The sequence below is a fragment of the Mytilus trossulus genome, chromosome 3 (genome assembly GCF_036588685.1).
Source record: "Mytilus trossulus isolate FHL-02 chromosome 3, PNRI_Mtr1.1.1.hap1, whole genome shotgun sequence".
NCBI lineage: Eukaryota > Metazoa > Mollusca > Bivalvia > Mytilida > Mytilidae > Mytilus > Mytilus trossulus.
The window spans coordinates 66543323-66570655 of NC_086375.1; the positions used below are offsets into that span (position 1 = coordinate 66543323).

At 30.1% G+C, this 27333-nt stretch overlaps 1 protein-coding gene across 16 annotated transcripts in view; it reads right to left on the bottom strand.

Annotated features, from left to right (window-relative positions):
• The window catches only part of LOC134712176 (TOG array regulator of axonemal microtubules protein 1-like), a 68356-nt gene that overhangs the window by 23012 nt on the left and 18011 nt on the right, over positions 1-27333 (bottom strand). For 4 of the 16 annotated variants that reach the window (XM_063573451.1, XM_063573447.1, XM_063573455.1 and 1 more), the window contains exons 3-9: positions 23449-23550; positions 13223-13303; positions 9020-9067; positions 7421-7617; positions 5883-5921; positions 4116-4321; positions 2397-2674 (exon numbers count right to left, since the gene is read on the bottom strand). In XM_063573451.1, coding sequence (XP_063429521.1) covers positions 2397-2674; positions 4116-4321; positions 5883-5921; positions 7421-7617; positions 9020-9067; positions 13223-13303; positions 23449-23550 — 951 coding nt within the window. The remainder of the gene's footprint in view (positions 1-2396; positions 2675-4115; positions 4322-5882; positions 5922-7420; positions 7618-9019; positions 9068-13222; positions 13304-23448; positions 23551-27333) is intronic. The other 12 variants (XM_063573459.1, XM_063573453.1, XM_063573458.1 and 9 more) reach the window with 8 other exon arrangements.

The window sequence follows — 27333 nt, forward strand, 5'->3', positions numbered from 1 at the left end:
GAAACATAGAAAGTGGAGGGGTTGGGTAATGATTTACAGTATATAAAACATTTGTTTTAGTTCACTGTAGGTAACAATAAGTTACATCATTATTATTAGACACTTAATTTACTGCACTCTAATATCATTTGAATTCATTATCTCAATATAAATCCATCCTCCATAAAAAAAAGATCATTTAAATTAAATTTATTTAGTATTACTATTACTTACTATATATATAGCTATTACTCCATGGTCTAGGGATCTTTCTGTTTTGGTCATGCCTGGATACTCCTGTTATTGCTCTTCCTTTTCACAGTGGATAGAGGGTACATACACCATGTACACTGTTTTCTTTGATTTATTCCAATAAACAGGACACTGTGTCACACAGTCATAAGACAGTCAAGTGAAAAGCCACACATACAAAAATGTCCTTAGAAGTTTATATCAAGTTATGTCATGCTTCATTTCTTGCTCATGCAGTCATGGACATTGACTATGTAATCTTGGTGCTTCTATTCAATGTATGAGTTGCAGTCTTATTGTCTGTCTAGCTGGTCTTCGTTGGAATGTTTTTGATCATGATACAGTCCTGATATTAAATTGAAAACTTCAACAACAGGACTTCTCAAGCTTCTTTACTGGCATCGGACTCGGTAGCATGGTATATATACACATCAACAAGGCATTGTTCATGACATGCCACTGGAAAAGTTGTGAAAGGACTCGCCTTTGTCTAAAAATGTTCTAAAATATCTCGACATCATGCACAGTAAAAGATATGGACTCCCGTAACAGTAAAAACGGAATAAAACTGTGTAATATCTAATAAAACACAGCAGATGCAAAATCTTTGCAAACAGGAAATGAGTAATTGTAAACATTGCAGTTCAGGGGTGAATTAAGAAAATATAGTCTTTATACTATTTATTCGTTTTAATTAAATAGGAACCACTCTGTATTTTCATAAAAAAGATAGAAAATGGCATAGCTATGTTTAATTCTATTAAAATAACGCCTTTGGATGTTTTTCAGTCACATGGCAACTGTTGTTATGTAAGAGAAAGTTATGTTTCTTGGAAGGAGTTATCTCCCTTAGACCAGTTTGAATAAAAAAGAAATCAAATTTACTCAAAATCAGGACTAGGCTACATATTTTATTTTTTGATATTTTTTAAAGAAAATTATCCTCTTTAGGTTGCATATAAACATTTTCCTTAAAACATCCGGTCTTAGGAGAAAATAGTGAAATTCTTACACTGCAATAAGTGGGGAAAGTTCATATTTGTCCAATATTCAATAAAGCACCAAGAAAAATATACTGTGTTCAATGGTTTAATATTACAAATTTAGCTCTTACTTCACAATATCTTTCGGCACAAAAAGTATTGTGGATTTCTGTGATACAGTGTGTATCACTATTTCATCATTTTGCATGATTCTTAGCCAGACTGCTACTTAACAGAGTGCATAAAAAAATAAATCAATAAATCGAGTGTTATAAAATTTCCATAAAAAAAAAGTGAAAAATATCAAAGGTGTGATAAGAAAATTCATTTTTCATAGCTATTCAGTGACTGAAAAATTGTTAAACTGGAAAACATTGATTTGGTTTAGAAAAAAAAACTTGTTTGAAGTAAATTAAACTATTTTTCAGTGAGAAATCACTTTAAACTAAGATTTTACTTGACAATATCTATATTTTTATCAGAAAAGCACACTTTTCAGATTTTACTAAAATATTTTTGTTCTCCAATGACAAGACTTTCTGTAAAACAAAACAAGTAATACGCATGTGAATAAGTTACATGATTGTCTAAAAATATTCTGAAAATTTTCACTTCTTTTTTTCTTTAAAAGAAAAGTCTTAAATAAATTTTTTAAAATCTACTGACTGTTACAAAGAGTTATTGAGGCATAGAAGTCCATTATGAAAATCTCTTCAGCTTGTTAAGGTATCGAATTAATACTGATTTTTCTCCAAAGCTGCTATCATTTCTGCCGTGACACACAGTAATTATTGATTATGATTAAGTAATGTGCCAAAAAGAAGATCAGTTCATTAATTATCTCAAATGAAACATCTGGATTTTTTTTTATAATATATCAATGAAGTTAATAAGATATTTATCAATATAAAGCTTTCCTCGACTGACAGATGTAATTAATGAAAAATCGGGAAAAAGCATGATAAAAATAACCTGTTATTTCCATTCTTATTTATATTACTAATTAATAGATATTTTGCTGTACTTGTAAGAATGTTTTAAAAATTGAACTTATAAAATTATAAGAATGTGATCTTCTTTTTAACACAAAAATTGCTTAAATTAAAGTGCTTTATGCAATTTAGGTCAAATTATACACAAAAAATTGTGAAAAATATAACAAATAGTTGATGTCAAAAGTACCTTTAGGTTGAACACGCCTCCTCCGACCATTTGCTCCCATTATTATTGGTTTTGTTTCATTTGGCTCATCATTATAACCTTTACCAACAACCTGGACATCAGACGTCCTGTTTTCACGGAAAGTCACACCACTTGATGGATTATAATCTATACGTATCACAGATGATTTTCCTATTTCATTTTTATTAGTATCCACGATAAGGTCGTGTGGTTTACGATCAAGTGAGTTAGTTCTTGCTAATTTTGGTTTTGATTCAAACGGTGATTCTGTTTTCTTCCTGAAAAACAAAAAAAAATCATTGAGAACTTGAACTACTGCTGTAATAATTCCAGTTTGTTATTCTTGGTTGAAATTAAACTTGAAATAGTATATGCGAAAATTATGTCTAACAAAAAAAGTGCCCATAGTAAAAATTTCATATAAAAGGGAACATGTGCACTAAGTTTCAAGTTGATTGGATTTTCAACTCCATCAAAACTAGATACCATTGAGATGGGAGCCATCTCTGTGGGCTCCGATGTCAATAACGTGGGGTAAATAAGTTGTATGGATAATCTGATATGAAGCATTATTTGAAGTTATTACATAGTCTCATGTGTGATTTCATACATTATGACACATTCTCTGGTGTTGGTTAATATATATGTTAAGTTGAAAATGTTTGTCAGGTATAAAGTATGAAATAATAATATAGTGTGGATCAAATTTGTTAGCGATGGACAGACCAACAGACAGACAGACCTTTGACCTAGGAAGTTGTACATACATCATGACACACCCTCTGGTGTTGGTTAAAATGGATGTCAAGTAAAATATTTGAAATCATAACGGTTCTCATGATATAGAGCGGACACGATCTGCACCACAGGACACAGGGTTGTCAACTGAAACCAAAGTTTTTTTGACCTTGACCTTTGACCTAGGAAGTTGTACATACATCATGACACACCCTCTGGTGGTGGTTAATAAACATGTAAAGTATAAAGTATGAAATCATAATGGTTCTCTAGATATGGAGTCGACACAAAGTTAAAGTGATACGGACGGACGGACGGACGGACGGACAGACTGATCACTATAGGGCGACCCGCCTGAAGGCGGGGCCCTAACTACCTTGACCAAAAACTTTAACCTGAAGCAGAACAGACAGACTAACAGACCGAAAAACATAATGCACCTAGGAGGGGCATACAAATCTTTTGATTTAACGGACTTGAATCACCAGGTACTTGTCAGTATTTGTTTACTTCTTTTCAGTATCAAGTGTAAAATTGGTTTAAATCTGACATGTATGTGTTCTATGTCCATGCTGACTCAGAAATTTGTTACTAACCATACAACTAAAATTTATTTCAACACCTCTCTGAAACAGACAGATCAATTTTGGCAACCCTGATTTTTTGTAGTTGACACTTATTTAGTAAATTTTGAACATGCAACTGTAACAGTGTAGTAATCCCTCTGCAGGTAAATAGCTCTTGATATTGCAAAAGTGTTCTGATTTATATTTACTATTGTGATATATGCAAAATACTTGTAAAAACACCAACTATAAATTTTCAGTGTGTTTGTTTCTAATCAGTATAAGGCAGAAATAGTGCATCCCATTCTATATCCCTTTCTGAATCAAGATTTTTTTCCAATTTGAAGGCTTTTTCAAAACTCATCTAATAATGTTTTAAAGAACAGTTTTCATCATCATTGTCAGTAATACCTACCCTTTCCTGCCACGACTTGATAAAGAATTAGCATCTGACTCAGAATCTCTATTTGAAGATGCTGTGCTCCATATTCCACTTTCATGTGTGTCAGGTGATGGTGACCTTGATCTGGAGGATATGCTTCGCTGACTTCCGTGTCTGCTACTTATTTTTTCTTTCTTTTTACTGGCACTACTCCTGATACTCTTCAAGGAATGCATCATCTTAAAAAGATCATTTATACATTTTGAATCCAGGGATAAATGTTGATTTTCATTGTTATGCATTCATTTTAAAGACTGTACTAATGTTTCTCTAATTCTATGGAAATTTGTCCTTTTCTGAAAACCATTGTATAAAAAATATAGTCAACTTATGGTTGCCGGTGATCTCAAAAGATCATTGGATGATTTTAAGGGTCATTACCTTTTAAGCTAACTGGATGAATCAAAAAATGCTAACAGGTGTTAATGAAATTGACAACTTCATGAAATGTGCAAGGCACTCGGAGGGGATTTTAGTTTACAAAAAGAAAATTATTTTATCAATCATTAGAGAAACATATTCTTACATAGTTACTAGTAATTAACAGATTTATCAAATCTCAATAGTTCAATTATAAATATTAAAAGTCCTCGCCGCGGCTCGAACTTTATAAAGAATTTAACCAAATCCGATAATCCACTGGTATCAATGTAAGAATATATATATAGTTCTTCCCTTCACTGCAAAGTATAAAGCAATTAAGAAGTTAAGAGTAAAAGAAAATTGATGCTGCCATTTCTTATACAAGAGAGGATCAAACTATCCTTTAGTCTTCCTTCCCTGTAAATTCTGTATCTATTTTTGTTAAATATAGTTTATCATGTTTTTTCATCTATACCTTGATTTTGGTGAAGCTCATGAAATATACTTGTATACACCTAATCATAGAAAATTATAGGAATTTAATATATATACTAAATAACTTGGTAACCTTCAAATAATTATATGAAGGCTCCATGTGCTTATGAACAGCAATTACTATTATTTGATAAGTTTAATATGAACATGGAAGTAAAAGTGATGACGTTATTCTTATGTTTGTTTCATTTCTACAAGCACATTGATAAGTTTCTGATATTCACACTAATATGTCATTAAACGATAAATAAGGCAATGAACTGATATAATTAACTGTCATAATAATACAGCTCTCCCTGCACTGTTGTAAAGGAGTTCATTCTGAGTTTATTATCCTGAACCTACATCCTGACAATCATGTTCACATCAAATTCATTAATCTCATGTATTTATTGTGTAAAAGTATTGACCCCTCTGTATTCTATAAAGTTTTTTTCATACTATTTTGAATACTTTGCAGGAAACCAATAATTTTCTATGTAGAAACATCTTGAAATTGAAAAAAAAACATAAAAAAATATTGAAAAAAAAACCAAACCAATAATTTGCCAACATTCTTGCAAACTAAACAAATATACACTTTCTTGTCTATGCTGACTTAGAATGTCAATTTTACCTTTCAGGATATTTTCTGCAAGAAATGATACCTGAAACCTTCATCTACAGCTAAATTGCAAAGCAATAAAAAAGCAAACTGTTTAACATGAAACGTTATAACGAATCTTTCTTTTATTTCAATAAAATGATACATTTTTGATGTACATCAAATTGAAATAATAAAAAGAAATCTTCATCTATATATCATATGTAGGTTTGTTTTACACTTTTTCATTTTTTCAAATCCTTAGTAAAACCTTGTGGATGGGATTATATGAAACCAACCTTAGGGCCTCCATGGATACTCTTCAAATATTTCATCATCTGTCAAATAAAAAAACACGTTTGGAAAATGTTATTAAGGGTGCAACTACACATACCTTCAAGCTTTCCATAGAAACAGCAAGGATATGAATTTGTAAAGTGATACATGTATAAGGAAAGTTTAGCTAGCCTGATGTTAATTGTTTTTATTTACAACTTGACAACTACAAAATTAAGTCCAGAAGAATTTAGAATGGTTTTTTTTATCATTGGAAATTAAAAGCCACCTATAAGATATATTGAATTAAGTGCTTTAAGGAGGCCAGAACTTAGAAATATACATTTTGACACCAGAACTTAAAAATATATCTGGGTTTTTTTTTTATAAAGGGAGCCCCTGGGTTGTTCATTATATCGTTATATAAATAGTAAATTGTGTCTTTTAATTCTTTTCCTAACAAAGTAATAAAATCTAGGAAAGAATAGAAGATTCCCTCTTTAATTATTAGATAACAATTAATTTTTTACTTAATGTTACAATAGTATTATCCATAATTGCTTAGACTTTAATTTCATTTTACTGAATATGTTTCTCTAAATGCCTTTGCTTATACATGTTGTTTAAAAGTTGTCAAACATTCAGTTATTGAATAATACAGTGTTAACACAGATAAAGCTCTTATGTTATAAAATTTCTTATAAAGTTATAAATAATAGTCTTCATTCTGGTTGACAAAATTTAAAAGAATTGTGCCTCAAGTTAAAAAAAAACCACAACTGTGAAGTTTTTTTTTAGTCCCAATGCCTACTACTGACTTAATTAACATCAAGCTAGCTAACTAAATAGAATCTATTATACAATGTCATGCACAAAAGATAATAGAATATAAAGATAAACAGTACATGAATAAACAAAAGTAGACAGATTAATAGTTCTGCATGCTTAAAAAATCTAGATATCTAAAGATGACTAAGAAAGACAAGACCAGTAGCAAATTTTCAATCATTATTTTAAACTTCTTTCATTTGTCACAAATATTACTTCAGTGAAAGGTCAATCAGAATTGCATTATTCTCTCCGACACTATTCAGTTTGTTTTATCTAAGTTTCTAGAATTTGTTTTGTTTTTAGTAGATTTTTTAGCCAAACTGTATTGTGGTAAGCCAGGGAAAGTGTAGGAAATACCTGGCCATATCTTGTATTGAAAAGATCTGAATCTATCAGTTGAAAAGTAATGTCTATTGGTTGCCTACTTCTTATTTCTAGTATCCTATACTATGTATTTTAGTATCAAATAGAGCCTAAAAGGTTTATCTGCTGACTAACTATACTATATTTTTTAGTATATCTTTTCTCTTTTAGATTCTATGGAGCAACATAATGTTATTACAAAATATGTTTCTGAAAGGTCTTCAATACTCCTGTCTGCTCAATAAATTAGATAATGTGTAGACCTACAGCTTAACCTCTGAATCTTAAAGAGAGAAGAAAAACTCTTGCCAAAGAAACATCTACACTCGAAGGCTAGCGAAAACTAACAATATGATAGTTTAATTACCTCCAAGTGTGATTCCTCTGCAAGTGTACTCTCTAGGGATGTGGCATATGCACTGTCACCATCGTCATCACGTTGATGGCTTATCAATCTCTCTGTAGATTGTGCGGGTATAGGAGGAACTTTCTTTGGAGTACTTCTTTTCGTAGCAGATCTTGCCAAGGCTGCTTTTGTTGGTATTGGAGACTCATCATCTTTGCCTGTTAAAGTAAGATTTATTTTTTGAGTATTTTGATTATTCATAAATTTGCATGCATGTATGCATATTTCATAATAAATGGTCAACAATGGCATATAACATCTCTTACATAAGCCTTTGATTATTGGTTGCTTAAAGTCTAGCTGCAAAATTTCATGCACATTCAAGTCAAAGACATAAAAATATTTTGAAATCAAATATTTTGTTTGAAAACTGTACATTCAGCAAAGCTTCAAAGATGTTGAAGTAATACCAATAATGTGGAGTAATGATTTCCATTTATTGTTTAAATATCTTAAATCCCACCTGCGACTAATGATTTATGCAATTTTCAAAGATTTTGTAATAAGATTTCACAAATTTATTATTTCATATGGAATTCAACAATGCAATTGGCAATTTTGGTTTCCTTTGATAGAATTGATTTATGATTTACCCCGATTTTGTTTTTTGTCCATGGATTTATGAGTTTTGAACAGAGGTATACTACTGTTGCCTTTATAGATCTTAAAAAAATAACTTTGTTCACTATAAATTGATCAAAAATGAAAAAAAAAATTAACAGTCAACTTGATAGCACTGTTCTAAATTTGTGACATTTCTATTAACCTTAATGATGTAAAATACAACAAAAACTCACAGAACTTTCAATAAACTACAAAACCAATGAAACTACATTTTAATATATTTAGGGCCAATAAAAACTCCAATTTACAATGCTGGTTCATGTTTTCACCTGGCAAAATTGAAGTAGACCTATATATTTGAAAGACATGCGTAATTGTATACAATGTCTGCATATATGACCTATCATGACAGGTCAATACAATTACCATCGAACATTATTCCATAGTTACCACCCATTTAAGGTGTCTACTTGTACAAATGTTTACTTATACTAGGAGAAAGTTTTTTAAACTTTTGTTAACCAGATGATTACAAATATAATCCACAAATCATCTATTGTGTCTCTTAAATGCATTTTTATGCTCTGAAAACATGAAAACCACCCCCTGTTTGCAGACTGTTGAGTCTCAAATTTAGGTATCAAATCCTATGAATTTGTACACTGTCTATACATCTTTCTATATTATGTTTACAAAACTTATAATTGTGCACATAAAACCTTCTTATAACTGTCTTCCTCCCAAAATCAACACGAGTTTAGATAAATTCTTTAATCTACATGTACGTACTATCTTAATAATTTAATTGACCTTTTCTAGAATTGCCTAAATCAAATTTCCTTTTTTTCTTTTGTTCTGAAAAGTATATTTATATCTTAAAACCCAATTATGTTGAATATATAATAGTGGGGGCACAAAAATAACCGTCTTGATGTTTCCCTTGGACTGTGTTTATACATAAAACTGACTACCTTCCAAGTATAATGGAGGTCTTACCTCTCCAATAAGCCTCTTCATTGTGTGTGTTAGGTGGGAGAACGTCAACTACAATAATAGTTAGTGCACAGTTAATATTCTAAGTCACACAATTAGTAACTAAATGAAATTATATACGTGTAGATCTATTAAAACTAACCTGTACTCTTGAAGTTAAACTAAGTTTTATGGATTCATTGATTTACGAGCGTACCAATTTTAATGAATTGAAGAAAAATTATTTTTTTCTGGATTATACAACTTCATGGTTTTACTAAAATTTGCATTCAATCCTATACATAATTGGCACTTTGTTCAGCATCTAAATTTGTGATTTATCTTTATCAACAAGATCCAAGGAAAATTGGTACCCAGGAATATTCTTGAATCCACAAAATAAAATAAATTTTTAGTTGGTAAAATTATTCAAATAACATCTACATAATGGGGTACACATGAACTGATTAACAAGGAATAAATCAGGAGGAATAATAATGAAGATAAGATCTACTCGGGGAAAAAATGAGGAAGATAAATGATCTAGATCTTTTTTAAAAATTAGTAAAAAAAAAAGTGATAACACTAATCAGATCTTCGTTGATCATTAATAAAAGCATATTTCTAACAAAATATCATATGGAAGCAATGCATAACAAATCTACTCAACATTAGCACAAAATACATAAAGCTGGTTTCAAAATGAAATTGTGGTGCTGTTTTTATGTGTGAAGTGCTATAAAGTTTGTATTTCTCAAGGCTTATATCCAACTGTATTCCAACAACTGAATTTTCCTTACTAACCCAAAACCATTTGTAAGATTCCTATTTAACAAAAATCTCTTTTCAAATTACATTGGTGAATACTTTTGAATCATTTGATAAGATATGTGTACTGAAAATATCCTCAGGAAAAACCCAGTTAAATTCTCTAAGTAGCAAATTCTTAATTACTGCTATCAATATCTAAAATTATGTCTTACAACAGAGCGAATCTAAAAATTAAGTCTATTTATTTTCATTCTATTCATGACAGGTAAATAAAGCGTTCAGTCGAGAGCAAGATTACTTAGATTGAAAACTTCAATTAAAACCCCTCAACACATGTAATCATTACTTAAAATGTCAATTTTTGTTTGTAATACGAAGATTTTTTTAACCTTTTCAAACTAATATGGAGAGAAAGAAACTGCACCAACTTGTACAAAGACTGATGACATGATATGGAAAGTCAATCGAACACTTCACGTCCACATACAATACAGAATAGTTACAGGAAAACAAATACAACAGATTGAAAACATGATGTAATTTTACTACCTTGAGAGAACGTTGGTCCAAATATTATGAAATCATTATGGAAATCACAATTATTTCTATCATCAAAATAATACAACACTGAATTTTATTCACTTATTAAGAATAACCGACTCAATTGCCAATTGTGATAACAATGACCTATTATTTAATGTTAAATCTTTGACTGAATTGCAAATTTTGATCCATATCAACATGTTATTAATTTTCAATGGAATCACTTATTAAATATTACTTTCTAATGAACTTAACCCTAGACAGACTGTCAATTTCTAATATTGAATGCAAGTCTTTATTTATTTGATATATTTTTAAGATTTTTGCTTGTCATAGTAGATTTCAAGGATTTAGAAGCCTTTCAATCAATTTCATTTCTGAATACACCCTACCACAAAAAAAATTGTCAAATGTTTTCTGTACTGGTATTTATAAATTTTGGTTGCAAGTTGTTCACAAAAAAGTTCAAAAGGTGCAAATTTTTCCTTCATTTTCTTCTTTGTGTGGTCTTTACTTAAAAACCGAAATCTTTTACATGTGGTCAATTTCATTATTAAATGTCACTCTACTTAAATCTTTACAAAGCAGAAATAATAACAAAAGAAAAACAGAGGTTAGATGACTCAGTACAAGCTAGGTAAAAGTTATTCAATGTGCAATTAAAAGAAAACATAGAACTTAAAAGAATTCCATAAGCAAATAGCTAATGTTTGTCTCGTCAAAACCACTGCAATTAGGATTATTTTTCTTCTTCAATTTTGCATCATAATTGCTAGTTTAAACAAATATCACTATTTTGTTTTGAAATTCCACAAATACCAAAAAATAATAGCAGTACTTTTTGACTCTTAATTTCTTTTTTTCTTGGATCATTCAGGACATATATTAATTTTGCACAGAAGGAATAATTTATAGAACATCTCACAGTAATTAACCTTTCTGCTGAATAAATGGGTAATATTAATGTGAAGTGTATAACTCATCCATTTTCAATGATAGATTTGTGTTTGTTTAGCCCATCCATTTTATAAATCTCCTGCTACAAGGGCTAATAGATTGATGATATATCACTTATTTGCCTCATCCTTACAGAAGACCATCAATTGTTACATCACTGGCATATCCTATCAATATTCAATTATCTTTAAAACTAATTCTGATGCAACTAAATTTCTATGAATATGTAATATTTTCAATTCAGACCCACCAATCATTACTCTTATTTCTTAAAACTGTAAGTACTAGCTTGCAGAGAAAAACATGAAAGATGAATCATGAACTCAATTGCTGCTAACTCAACTGGGAAAAGTAGGTCGCATTCCCTCTTCAAATTTAATTTAAAAAAAAACATAATAAAAATCACTGGAGCCACACTACATGACCCTGATATGCCTGATGGTTTATCAATTTTCTATTGATTTGAACAATTAAAGTTAGGTCATGACAATGTCTTGGAAACACTACAATTTGACAGCAAAAGTCATTTACCTGTGTATTGTATAAGTTTTTTTTAAAGTGTTCTGATAATGCTGTAACAGCAAAATGACCATTAAATGTCTACTTTATTACAACACGTTTGTTTGATGAAAGAATATTAAAATTTCACTGCCCAGAAGCATCAAATGTTAAATTCATTAACACGAATATTACAAAATTAAAAAAGGTACTATTCCATATTTGACTTGTTTTATCGTTTGGTACTAAAATAATCAAAGCTGTAAGTTCCTTTGGGTTATTTTTTATGTCAGCATTTACGTACCAATAACTGGTGGTGTCATCTCAAGGGAAAAATAATGAAAATAATTCTCTTTGAAACTTTTAGTAATCAACTTGTTCAATTAACTGAATCATTTATTTCAATAAGTAAAAAAAAAGTAATAATTGGGTTAAAACACCCACTAAATATCAATGTAACAACCAATAATTATATCAACTTGGCAACTAAAATTTCTAATTATAGAAAAAAAAAAGTTTTACTGATTTTTTTTATTTTTTTTACAAATTACAGAAATAAAAGAGGTCAAATGCTAATGTAAACTATTTAAACTATTATAAAACCAACCCTGATCTACTTGCAGCAGTCAAATTCTACTCAAATATATATTATAGATTAAATGATTTATTTCAAACTAGACTATAAATAATTATTTCTATAAAATTATTGCTGCAATTAGACAATTAAAGCCATAACCCTCTAATAGCAAACATAATGCAAACCACACAACCACCCAGTGTTAAGATGCTAAGCACACATTAAAACCTTTCCCATGCTTGCCTATACTATTATCCTTCATATGGATTATTGCACACATTGTACAGTACTGGCATTTGTTCTGGTACTTGTTTGTATGAATGAATTACATGCTATACACACACTCAAAACAGTTCGAACCTCATACAAGATATCTATTCATATTCTGAATGAATCTTCTTTTTGTCTAATTTTTCAGTTTAATAAATAAATGTAAGTACAAATTCATCATGTTCATATGAATTATTGTGCTGTTCTGACAAAGTGATCAATCATATTTTCATAGAAGCAAATTTTTTCGTTTTCTTTTTATTTCAACAAATTTAATATCATATATAAGTTACAAGATGTGACAAGCTTTTAAAATGCTAATGAAATTAGAAAAAATCTTAATTCTTACAATTTTCTTTTCAAATTTCAAATGCTTGTGGGGTCCAATTTTTTTCACAAACCTATATAAAAAGAAATTTTCAAGAATATGTAATCAAATTCATTTAAATTGACTTTTCAAATCTTAATGACCAAAAATTAAATGAATATTTTATTGCATATAACCAATCAATCATTGTACAAGAAATAGAAGGAGTTAAATCTTGTATGAGGACTTGTCATGAACTGATAAACCGCACACCTATTTTATCATGCATGCAATTCCTACTTACGATTTCCAGTAACCTCTAGGAAAGGTCGCACTTGTGGTTTGTATTGACCGTGTTGGTTGTGGTTCAACTTAATTTTTGATTCTAACAAACAGAAAATGGAAAAAACTTCTAAACATTTGCTTTCTCTAGTAGAAAATGTAGGTATATAAGTAAATAGTCTGTTCTCTTATAAGTTGTAAAAGGAACAGATCAGACAGTGGATATGAGTGAATATTATTTGATCAGAAAAAAAGGTTAATTTTTTAGGGGTTTTATGTCAACTGTTAAATAATTATATACTGCCATCAAGACTCTTACAAGTGGTAGCTTAAATCACCTTTTTTGTCAACCCTGTTCTTTGTAATTAAATGTTCATCATGTTCAATAACACTTAACATTATCAAAAGTCCCAAGGATTATATCCTCAACCTATGGGTTACCATCTACCAACTGAGAGACCTGATATGGACAATAAAAAGATGCTATATTTGTCTCTATTTTAATTCTATATAAAGGTAACATTTTAAAGTGACACTAAAACTAATTGGTTATAAGTAAGACTTTCTTTGAGTCATTCCTGCATAGAACAACTTCAGGCTTTATTAACTGTGTAGGTTTTTAAAAACTCTTTATTATCACTCAACAAAAATAGAAATACCTGTAACGGATACCACTACTTTTTGAGATTTTAATCTTGTTGAATAAAAGTGAAACAAACACTCATATTGAATAGTGTCAAGTAAAATAAATTTTGCTAGTGAATTATAAAATGCACCTGCCTGGTTCAAAGATCTTAAAACATAACACTCAAGATCAAGACTTGAAGTGAATTAAACAAAAACTAAAATTCACAACAGACAACTTGAAGTGCTCAAAAAATATAAATTGAGAGCTTATAACTAAACAAAGCTTTGATACACCTTTTATGTTATCCTAGCAACTTGTTCCTGTATGAACTTTGGTGATATATTTTATACAGAAAACATAGATCAGTCACATAGTGAAGTTTAACAAAATGTCTACTAAAAATTTCAAAACTAAGACTTTATATACTTTTCATACCTTTTATTATGTCATTTATTGTGAAATTTTGATTTTTCCTAAGTCACTCTGTTATTTAACTAGTTTGAATTGTTTCTACTTTCCTCTTGTTCTAAATTTTAAGTATTTTATTTATAAGTTAGACTTAAATTTCAAACTTTCATTACTTATTTCTAGACATTGTACTTTTACGATAAAGTAATTATATTCGAATCCCAGTAATATATACCTTAGCAAAAGGTTAAATATTTGACAAACACACCACCCCACTTCAGAACAAGGGTCAATTCATGGCCAAAATATTAAACAAATGCCATCCCACAACTTAAATAAGAAGTACAATAATGCAATAAATCTTGTAATATCTATAAACAAAAATTTCTTAATCCCTTTAATTTTCTTACATATTTTAACTTCACAAGCCAAAATTTCAAATACATATAATGATACATGAACTTCCAAAAGGTGCTTATACACCTAAATGTACACATATTAAGCAAGTTAATTTTTAGAAATTGCAATTTTTTTGAAATGCTAAAATTTACTATTTCCCAATAAATAATGAAAATGTTTACCGTTTGAAGAAGAGCACACTAGTCCCATCCCATTACCAAAAGTCATAATTAACCATCAATATCCACATATGTTATCCTTGCAACGGTATCGGTAATAACAATAAACATTTCCACAGTCATCGTCAAAATATCCAAAATAATTCAAATTTGTTCATTAAATAAATCTTCAAATATGGATAAACTGGATGAAGAAAGTGCCAGAATCACGACTGTACAATCATGTGATATTCTAATATAGTTAACCGTATTTATAAATGCAGTCAATGGATGTAAATTATCCCTACAATTAAAGTCATAATTTTCCTCTCTCCAGAATCAATCAAGCATGAATTATTACTATATCACAAATTAAAATCAATAAATGATTGATACAGGTTGCCATCTAGAGTCTTTCTCCGAGAAGATATAACTAACATAGAAGCCTTTGCGTAGATAACTGTTGTTACCGTTTTCAAACATTTACTTTTATCTTGATAAATTACATTTTTAAATCCCAAGATTCACTTGAAATAGTATTATATAAACCTCCTACAAGATATTGTACTTTCAAAAAGACAGGACACAGCATAAAAAAAATCTAAATAATTATGTCAGATTGGAAATGAAAAAAAATTAAACTTTATGACTTCACGATTGAATAAAAAACTTTTAATCAAAATATTCTGGTTATTTCTAGTGATCAATTTACTCTAGTTCTTCACTCACTGATTTATAACAAAAAGATCATGATTTGGTAGAAAGGTTTCAAAAAGTCTCTTGTAACTGTGACAAGAATAACCTGACATTATTTCAACATATGTAATTGTATCTGTAGGACAGAACTGGAATACAAAACAAAGAAATTCCTACAAGATTGCTCAAATATTTGACAGGGTGCGTAAAACTGTCAAGGAAAGTGAAACAAATACTTCACTCAATAGTTCCAACCAATTCCTACTCACTTCAATAAAAATATTATTTTTGTTTTTGAACAGAAAGGAATTTTTTTTCTACTAACTTCATAAACCCTGTACTGGTTTCTTTGTTTTGCCACTGCTTATGATTCAAATTTTAAAGCAGTATTATAAATTACATGCAGCAATTTGTTTCAATGATGCTGTAATATTAATAGATTTTTTTTCCCTAGGAGCTTTATAGTCAACAGCTAGCAGATAATCACTATATGGAGAGTTGGCAAAGTGTTACTATGGCACATTTATCATTCTACATAGAATAATACATGGCAAAATCTGTATGGCATACTGTATCATCACGAGAAACCAATATTAGTCCCGAGGGCTGATATTGGTAGAGAGGTGTAAATGTATTATTCTGTTTATCATATATTTTAACAGAATCAGATTTATGCAATATCCTTTTTGTTTTAAATCGTCCAAAAATATAAGCAAGAAAAGAACATTATGATTTTCCTGTATTTTTTTTCAGCTGCCTTTTTCTTTTACATTTTTTTTACTGCCATTTCTACATCTTATTGTATTTATTTTTTATGAAAATCGCTAGTAAAGTTACTGGGTAATAATTCTTTTTTAAATATCGATTTAAATTAAAATGATAGTACATTTTTTTAGTAAGAACAGCAACTGGACGTCATAGGTCAAACGTTGGAAGTCATTTGAATTGTGACGTCATGCAAGGTATGCGATACAGGTTTAACCGTGCGATACGGGGTATGCGATACGGGGTATGCGATACAGGGTAGGTGATACAGACTGGAAAAAAAGAACCTTTATTAGATATACGAAATTGATGTTTTTTAAGTTCATGAAGCCCTAGTGCCTTAAGAAAACCTCAGACCTTTGATAGGAAAACTGACAATCCTAGCCAATTAATATTAGTTTCTTGTGAATAGGCACAAGTAGGGTTCATCTCACAACCTCAGTGTTGACTGGCCAGTGATAACAGGAGTAGGACTACTTAGGCCACTTTGAAACTGAGGCCCCCCTCAAAAAATATGACAAAATCTATCATCTATCTATCTATACAGCTTTAATTTGCTAACCAAACAGCACTAAATGACAAAAAGTTCATACAGAGTTAAAATTTCTCAATCATTTATTAATCCTATTAAGGTTGATGTAATTTTGGTCTAATACTGTGCAGAGTATAAAAATTAAAAGTTCAATAAGAATCAGGAAAAGATGATGAAAATTAGAATTTGAATAGATGTCAGATGTCAAGGTACACTGATGTCTTTCATGTATTACTTTGGTAAACTGCTCTTCAAATTTTAATACATGTACTGTAAAGCATTTCCAGCCTTTGGTTTAGAGAACTATTGACAAGAATTATGTTTTAATCCACAGAAGGTGCACCTAAGTTAATTCAGTATGTTATAATTCTGCACTGAACATGGTTTAATAGGGTCATTCTTGTTACTAGGTATATAACATTTTTAAATAGTCTTTGTACCTTATCACCTTAAATAACCTACTGTTAGAAATATGATAGAGAGATTTCAGAAAATTAAATGAAGTTAAACTAATGAGACCATTACCACCAGGAAGATATTAAACAAATATCCTCCTCCATCCATCTTATTTATCTAATCTTAGATGCAGATATCATCCAATGAACTTATAGGTCTTCCTTCAAAGCCGTAAAGACACTTGTAAGTTTTTAAATGCCAATAAGAACCCTAGGTTTTAATCATAGGTAACCCAAACTAATAATATATGAAAGTATAGGCAATGTCTGACCACTGTATAGAAAAAGATGTCAAACACATCCTAATATTTGCAATTCATTGAATACACAAATTTCGATGAAAACAGCTGAAATTAACCCAATACCTATGATAGTAATGTAAACACGTCTAAATAATTAGACTTTTTATTTACATCAGATTGAATATCTTTCTAAATCATTTTAATATAGTGTACATTGAAAGCTGAATCTGTGTTAGGTAAACTATGAAGTAGCAGTACTTTTATTTCTAGATTATTAAATTACATCTCTGCAGGACCAAATTAAAAATGTTCTGGCTATTTATCACCACAAAGACATGATTAATAGAAAAATGTTGGCAAATTCAAGTAATTATATTTATTCTATTTTTTAATCAAATATATAATAAAACTTATTAAGCTTCAGGTTGGGTCTAGACAGGTTAAATAACACAATGTTCACAACTATTTGAAACTTATAATTCTTTATGTTTTATTCATTATCAAGAATTAGATGACCATATACATCTACCAGTTGTACATAGTATTACAATGTATATGAAAACTATTGGTAACCAAATAAAATTGCTGAAAAACTAGGAACACAATATAACTATCAATATAGGCTACAGAAATGCAAGAATCTGAAATGACTCTCTACTAATGAAATGGTACATGTACCAATCATATTGGACCTGGAAACCCTTGGTCACAGAAATACAACTATCTATATGACCAAGGGAGGAAAATTGCAAGTATTTATCAGAGTTGATCCTGGGCTACAGAAAGACAAGATTCTGAATAGCAGAACAAGGGCTACAGAAATGCATTACACATCTTAGTTTAGGAAATATATTAGTTTTTTTTTTAATTTCTAGAAACAACAATTCATCTTTAACACAAAAAAATTTGTACCTATTTATTCCAACGTTTAGAAACAAGAAAAAACCAGATGCTTCGCAGGGCGTAGCTTTATACGACCGCAGAGGTTGAACCCTGAACGGTTGGGGCAAGTATGGACACAACATTCAAGCTGGATTCAGCTCTAAATTTGGATTGTGATTCAATAGTTGACACAGCATAGGTTTCTGACACAGAATGAATGTGTTCTAATGAACTTAATTTTTTTGTTTTCTCTTAGAGCAATTCACTATGCTGTTCAATATTAATCCTCTCAAAAAAATGTTTGAAGATATTTTCTTTTTATTTATGAAATTTCAAATGAGAAAAATTGAACCCAATTTTTTAATCACATCCCCCTTTCCCTTATTCCAAAACTAATCTCAATTAAAATATTCTAATGGAGTTTGCAACAATTACTTCTCATTTAAATACATCATAAAATATTAAGATGTAAAAAACTGCTTGTTATCACTGAATGGTAAAGATTATTTAAATTTATCAGTTGGTAGTAAAAAGTGAATATACATTGTATATTGTATATAACAAAGATTTAAGTTGATTCTGGACAAAGAAAGATAACTCCAATTAAAAAAAATCTTGCAATAAGATAATTCTTGCTTACTATTTTGGACAAAGAAAGATAACTCTAATTAAAAAAAAAATTGCTATTTCACAATATTGTGAAATTAGATATTTCTTGCCATTGCACAATACTGTGCAATTGAAAAGACTTGCTATTCCACAATACTTAATATAATAATTTTAGATCCTGATTTGGACCAACTTGAAAACTGGGCCCATAATCAAAAATCTAAGTACGTGTTTAGATTCAGCATATCAAAGAGGCCCAAGAATTTAATTTTTGTTAAAATCAAACTTAGTTTAATTTTGGACTCTTTGGACCTTAATGTAGGCCAATTTGAAAACGGGACCAAAAATGAAGAATCGACATACACAGTAAGATTTGGCATATCAAAGAACCCCATTTATTCAATTTTTGATGAAATCAAAAAAGTTTAATTTTGGACCCCGATTTGGGCAAACTTGAAAACTGGGCCAATAATAAAAAATCTAAGTTCATTTTTAGATTCAGCATATCAAAGAACCCCAAGGATTCAATTTTTGTTAAAATCAAACTAAGTTTAATTTTGGACCCTTTGGACCTTAATGTAGACCAATTTGAAAATGGGACCAAAAGTTAAGAATCTACATACACAGTTAGATTCGGCATATCAAAGAACCCCAATTATTCAATTTTGATGAAATCAAACAAAGTTTAATTTTGGACCCTTTGGGCCCCTTTTTCCTAAACTGTTGGGACCAAAACTCCCAAAATCAACACCAACTTTCCTTTTATGGTCATTAACCTTGTGTTTAAATTTCATAGATTTCTATTTACTTATACTAAAGTTATGGTGCGAAAACCAAGAAAAATGCTTATTTGGGTCCCTTTTTGGACCCTAATTCCTAAACTGTTGGGACCTAAACTCCCAAAATCAATACCAACCTTCCTTTTGAGGTCATAAACATTATGTTTAAATTTCATTGATTTCTAATTACTTAAACTAAAGTTATTGTGCGAAAACCCAGAATAATGCTTATTTGGGCCCTTTTTGGCCCCTAATTCCTAAACTGTTGAAACCAAAACTCCCAAAATCAATCCCAACCTTTCTTTTGTGGTCATCAACCTTGTGTCAAAATTTCATAGATTTCTATTAACTTAAACTAAAGTTATAGTGCAAAAACCAAGAAAATGCTTATTTGGGCCCTTTTTGGCCCCTAATTCCTAAAGTGTTGGGACCAAAACTCCCAAAATCAATACCAACCTTCCTTTTATGGTCATAAACCTTGTGTTAAAATTTCAGAGATTTCTATTCACTTTTACTAAAGTTAGAGTGCGAAAACTAAAAGTATTCGGACGACGACGACGACGACGACGACGCCAACGTGATAGCAATATACGACGAAAAATTTTTCAAAATTTGCGGTCGTATAAAAATTAACTACAGGTTTATTAATTTGCTTTCAATTACACATTCAAAAAAGTCATTATTGCATAAGGAAGGTATTTTAAATAAGGCCATAAAACTTAACACAGTAACTAACATTAAAAAGTATCATAAATGATTTTCAAAATTTAACAATAAATATTATGGTTTGTTATAAATAATTTGTCAAATTACTATTTTTCTATTGAATACTGTGTAAACTAGTTCTCAAGCATTGTCAGAATTACATTCAAAGTGTTCAAACCCACTCTAGACGGATCTTTAAATTTGATTTATTGGCAAGAAAATCACTACAATAGAATTTTTTTGTTTGTCAGGTTACCAATACAAGGATTGTAGTGATTGCGAACAACATAACACTTGTCTGACATTATAATAGAATATGTATTTTATGTATTATCAAGGATCTGAAACCTCAGGGAAAGACTTGTCTGACATCTTTAAACAAAATAATAATGTGTAAAACTTTCAACTGTATATCAAAAATATGCCAGAGCCAGAAATCTGGTATGTTGCTCATACAAAACACAAAATCTAAACCGAAGAGAATCCTCCAGAAAATATGAGAAATGTACCGTAGTCTTGATGAAGAAACTTGAAAATTGTGTGAAAAAATGATAATATACTAAAGCATGAGTGACTGTTTCTTATACAAAAGAGAATGGTTTATTACAAGACCATTCTGATATACATGTGAAGCTATACAATAGTGTGCTTGATTAATTGGTTGGTTGTTGTTTGCTCTAGTCCAGTGGAATATATGTCATGGATGTTCAGGACTAGAGTAAATTAAAAACAAATACAACTATGCAGGAGTAGGATCTGAAAATATGGATCAGCTAGCATAAAAGGCCTAAAATGTGATCTACCACTGTAAAATGAGGGTATATATTGGACCGGGACAGACATTTACCCTTATCTTACTGAAAATGTCAAAATGCTCATGTCTGAAAATGTGGCTGTACATCATTTTTATATCAAAAGTGTGAACTGACCAGTACTAGCAGGTCTTGGTAAAAATAAATATCTTACAAACACATATATGTTTGAAGTGAAAAATAAAATTGGCAGAAGACAGCCAAACATTTTATCCATATCTACCACTTGATCTTTGAAATTTTCTAGTAACCAATATTACTGAATTACCACATATAATCTGCTGATACCAATTGACCGTAATTCTATCTACTTAACCTTAAGCCAAATAAAATCTACTCAAATCTAAGTTGACTTTTTCAATTTTAAAGCAAAACTGTCATAAATTTTATTCTGACAATTTGTTGATAACAACTTGCTAACATATTTTTGTATCATAAACTATGCAGAGTTATAAATGAAATCAATAATCCACCCCCTGATACCTTTGAGATAATCCTTTAATTCAACAGGCTAACAGTTTCTCACATTGGACATAAATAATACTAAACATGGCTCTCACCTTACTTAACCAAAGCCATTCATATACAATATTTATGAACTAGGGTCAATTACTGTAATTGCAATGGTTGAATTTAAACGAAGGATCAATTCCCAATTGTTGGTAGTACTTGCTTACAACCACTCGTAAACAGAATGCTTTTCAAGCGAAATTCTTAATCAATTGAGCAACATGAAAAATTGAACAGGGTTAATTAGCTGTTCTTGTCCAACAGGATAGAACTCATAAAAATTTTCACTTCCGCAATTACTATACATAAGACAAAACTTTGTGGATATTAATAACATATTGATCACAATGAAAGATTAACACAAGAAAATGACACTTTATTGATATTTCATATCTTTTTCATTCAGTATATACATAATGACATTGAATCAGCAATCAACAACAAATCAAACTCTAATATGTACCTATTCCTCTAAAGAATCACAGATATTAACAATATTCCCACTACTGTACTTCAGAACCTTAATCCCAAACCAATCTACATCGTACAAAGCCCTAAACACTGAATAAAACATTGACAACAGAAATCGAATATTCATCAAGGCATGGAAAAGAATTCATCAATTAAAATCTCTAACAGAAATCAACATTATAAACATTTAATGAAGGTTACAGCAATCACGTTCACACAATTTATAAAGCGTAAACAGCACAGATACGTCAACTGTATGTGTAAACAAAATCAGTATCCCATTAGACTGATTTGTATTGTGAAACGAGGCTATAAATTTATCCTATGTTTGCTTTTCATTCATGATCATAATATTTAATTGTCAAAGGATGAAATACACATTATAAATTTACATAAAGGTAACTGTTGAGGAACCTAGTAATTTGTAAATGTCTTTTCAACTTTCCTATTTAATACAAGAAAACTATACAATAGTGAAAGAAAACTTCACAATATATATTTTATCCTACAAACAAGATAACTGCTTATAGATATAAAGATTAGTTCTAAAGGGTGTAATAACGCATATTGCTATTAATGATCAGAAATTAATTTTTTTTTTTTTTAATCATACACTATATTTCATCTGATTCCAAATAGAAAACAGAAAATAAGAAATTTTAATACTGTATGTGGATTGATTAATTTAGCTATTTATAAAGAATATTTGATTTTGTGGTTTTGTCATTTATTTAGCTATTTATAAAGAATATTTGATTTTGTGGTTTTGTCACAGTCTAAAACTCTAAATACAAATATTTAGAAAGTAATTACTTTGCTGAAGTTCTTAATTATGGTGTTCCCACATTGACAAAATGCTTGAATTGGTATCTCAGAAAAATGCATGTCAAGTAAATTCACACGTGACAGTAGTGTTTTCCTATGCCTTTGTTTAATGAAAACAATTATCAAAGAAGTTGGAAAGATTCAAAACTAGAATAGAAACATACAGCACACTGAAAAAAATACAGTTGAATAAAGTGAATTTCACAGAAAACAAAAGGTAAAAAAATAATCTACCAGAGGAGGACTTTGAAAGAATGTTACTAAATGGATTACTGCAGAGGGTTTAACAACAAAGGAAAAGGATAATATTAAATAATGACCTCCACCTCTATTCTACAAAATACAGTCATGATTGTTGACTCTGAAGTTTACCTCTATCTGTCTCGGCTAAATCTAAGCCTCCAAGAACACTGGAGTTGACTTTTGCACTTTGGTTATTCTTCTTTCTATTTAGGTAATTCTGTGTGTATGAGCCTAGACAATAGCAGAGCAATGTGTAATTAGTAATGTGCTCAGTGAATACAGCATTCAACACTGGTAAATGAAAGCATTAAAGTTGTGAAAATTGAATGTTCCCTTAAAGGCCTTTTTACTTGATTGTGATACATGTATGCTTCAATTACTTTTTCCAGAAAGAAAAGGTGAGGTTACTCACCTTAAAATAATTATTTGGTCTATTAAATCACATGCAAGTACCTATCATTCAAATAATTCATAATCTTGCTACCTCGTACAGGCCTCTACATTATCATTTTTTCTCACTTGTCCCTTCGGACAAGTTGCAAGAAAATCAACTTGTCCGAACTCTCAACTCACTTGTCCGAATTTATAATTAAAAATCCTCCATATTGATTATACATGTCATATGCAATAATAAACTTGCCCTTTGATTGTTCCTATTAAAGATCAATTAAGGGAGCATTTTATTAAGTTATATGAATACCACATCAAAATTCATTTTATTATTTCAGACTGAAGGCTTATTTGCAAGACTGAGCTCATTGTCACTATCATGTGTCAATCATTAAATCATATATCTCTTCCCATACCACTAGGTTCTCCTATTCATGGACCTATATTCATTCTTAAGTAGTGGTATGGTTTAAACCAAATACACCTGGCTCCTTGTTTACAAATAAATCTTTTTAATTTATTGATGGTGCCAAACAAGATTTTACAATTTATCTTGATTTTTACATACATTGATATATGATCATGAAGTTCATAAAACATTTTAGTAAAAAATTTGCCTTTTAAGATTTTATTTAATTTTTACATCTTAACTTTTTTATTTTAAAATGTAGATCTCATTAAATAAAACCTTTTTTAATTTAATGTTATGCCTTAAAGCAAATCAAATGATACAAACTTTAATTCAAAATTTTAAAGTTGAGGTAAAACTCCATATCATGCATATGGAGGTGCTCCTAATTCAAGATGCTCCTATTAAGAAGAAACATTTACATTGGTTTCCTTCCCCTTACTTATTTTCCCCTGGTCAATGGCTGCCATCATGTTCAAATACGTTCAAACAGAGACAAATTAAATAAGTTTATATGTCTCTGGTTCAATCAATGAATATTTATTTCATTTTGTATGATCAATAAAACAATCATTCATATTTTTAGGAATGTATAAGTCTTGAATTTGTTCTATTAACATCTGACATCGATTTTTTCACTTGTCCCATCGGACAAGTAGTATGATGAATTTACTTGCCCGACACCTATTTCCACTTGTCCCGGACAATCGGACAAACGGTAATGTCGAGCCCTGTCGTAACTACCCTGTAAATGGTATTGTTTTTCAGGCTTTTAGAAAAGAAATGATTTAAAAGTTAAGATTACTACATTCAATTTTTTCAACCTCTTTTTTAAAAGCTAAAATCTTTTAGTTCTTTCAGTAGACCTTATCATATTTGGGTAACATCAAACTCAAATGTATATAAGAATTGATAAATTGAAATTAATTTTGAAATTTTAAGTAAATTTAACAAACTGAATAATGAAAGAACACTTCAATTAGCATGCCGCATATAAAAACAGTTTTTTGAGCTTCTGAATATTATCCACTGTTTACTTTTACTCGAACATTCCAAATTAATGTCTGAACAGCTATTAAACCAGATGCTCCGCAGGGCGTAGCTTTATACGACCGCAGAGGTTGAACCCTGAACGGTTGGGGCAAGTATGGACACAACATTCAAGCTGGATTCCGCTCTAAATTTGGATTGTGATTAAATAGTTGACACAGCATAGGTTTCTGACACAGAATGAATATATTCAAATGAACTTAAAATTTTTGTTTTCTCTTAGAGCAATTCACTATGCTGTTGAATATTAATCCTCTTCAAAAAATGTTTGAAGAAATTTTCTTTTTATTTATGAAATTTCAAATGAGAAAAATTGAACCCAATTTTTTAATCACATCCCCCTTTCCCTTATTCCAAAACTAATTTCAATTAAAATATTCTAATGGAGTTTGCAACAATTACTACTCATTTAAATACATCATAAAATATTAAGATGTAAAAAAACTGCTTGTAATCACTGAATGGTAAAGATCATTTAAATTTATCAGTTGGTAGTAAAAAGTGAATATACATTGTATATTGTATATAACAAAGATTTAAGTTGATTCTGGACAAAGAAAGATAACTCCAATTAAAAAAAATTCTTGCAGATATTTCTTGCTTACTATACTGGACAAAGAAAGATAACTCTTAACTAAAAAAAATTTTGCTATTTCACAATATTGTGAAATTAGATATTTCTTGCCATTGCACAATACTGTGCAATTGAAAAGACTTGCTATTGCACAATACTTAATATTATAATTTTAGATCCTGATTTGGACCAACTTGAAAACTGGGCCCATAATCAAAAATCTAAGTACATGTTTATATTCAGCATATCAAAGAGGCCCAAGAATTTAATTTTTGTTAAAATCAAACTTAGTTTAATTTTGGACCCTTTGCACTTTAATTTAGACCAATTTTAAAACTGGACCAAAAATTAAGAATCTACATACACAGTTAGATTTGGCATATCAAAGAACCCCAATTATTCAATTTTTGATAAAATCAAACAATGTTTAATTTTGGACTGCGATTTGGGCCAACTTGAAAACTGGGCCAATAATCAAAAATCTAAGTACATTTTTAGATTCAGCATTTCAAAGAACCCCAAGGTTTCAATTTTTGTTAAAATCAAACTAAGTTTAATTTTGGACCCTTTGGACCTTAATGTAGACCAATTTGAAAACGGGACCAAAAATTAAGAATCTACATACACAGTTAGATTCGGCATATTAAAGAACCCCAATTATTCAATTTTGATGAAATCAAACAAAGTTTAATTTTGGACCCTTTGGGCCCCTTTTTCCTTAACTGTTGGGACCAAAACTCCCCAAATCAATACCAACCTTCCTTTTATAGTCATAAACCTTGTGTTTAAATTTCATAGATTTCTATTTACTTATACTAACGCTATGGTGCGAAAACCAAGAAAAATGCTTATTTTGGTCCCTTTTTGGCCCCTAATTCCTAAACTGTTGGGATTGAAACTCCCAAAATCAATACCAACCTTCCTTTTGTGGTCATAAACATTGTGTTTAAATTTCATTGATTTCTATTCAATTTAACTAAAGTTATTGTGCGAAAACCAAGAATAATGCTTATTTGGGCCCTTTTTTGGCCCCTAATTCCTAAACTGTTGAAACCAAAACTCCCAAAATCAATCCCAACCTTTCTTTTGTGGTCATAAACCTTGTGTCAAAATTTCATAGATTTCTATTAACTTAAACTAAAGTTATAGTGCGAAAACCAAGAAAATGCTTATTTGGGCCCTTTTTGGCCCCTAATTCCTAAAATGTTGGGACCAAAACTACCAAAATTAATACCAGCCTTCCTTTTATGGTCATAAACCTTGTGTTAAAATTTCATAGATTTCTATTCACTTTTACTAAAGTTAGAGTGCGAAAACTAAAAGTATTCGGACGACGACGACGACGACGACGACGACGACGACGACGACGACGACGACGACGACGCCAACGTGATAGCAATATACGACGAAAATTTTTTCAAAATTTGCGGTCGTATAAAAACTCTAAAGAGGGCAAACAAAGGACGGTTTTTACTCAAAACTTTTACAATACATATATGCATACATTAAGAACATAAAAGTAAGATAAGTGAATGTGAACATCTGCTACAATGTTAAAGAAGCATGTTGAGCAAAAGCTGAGGTAGTCAAT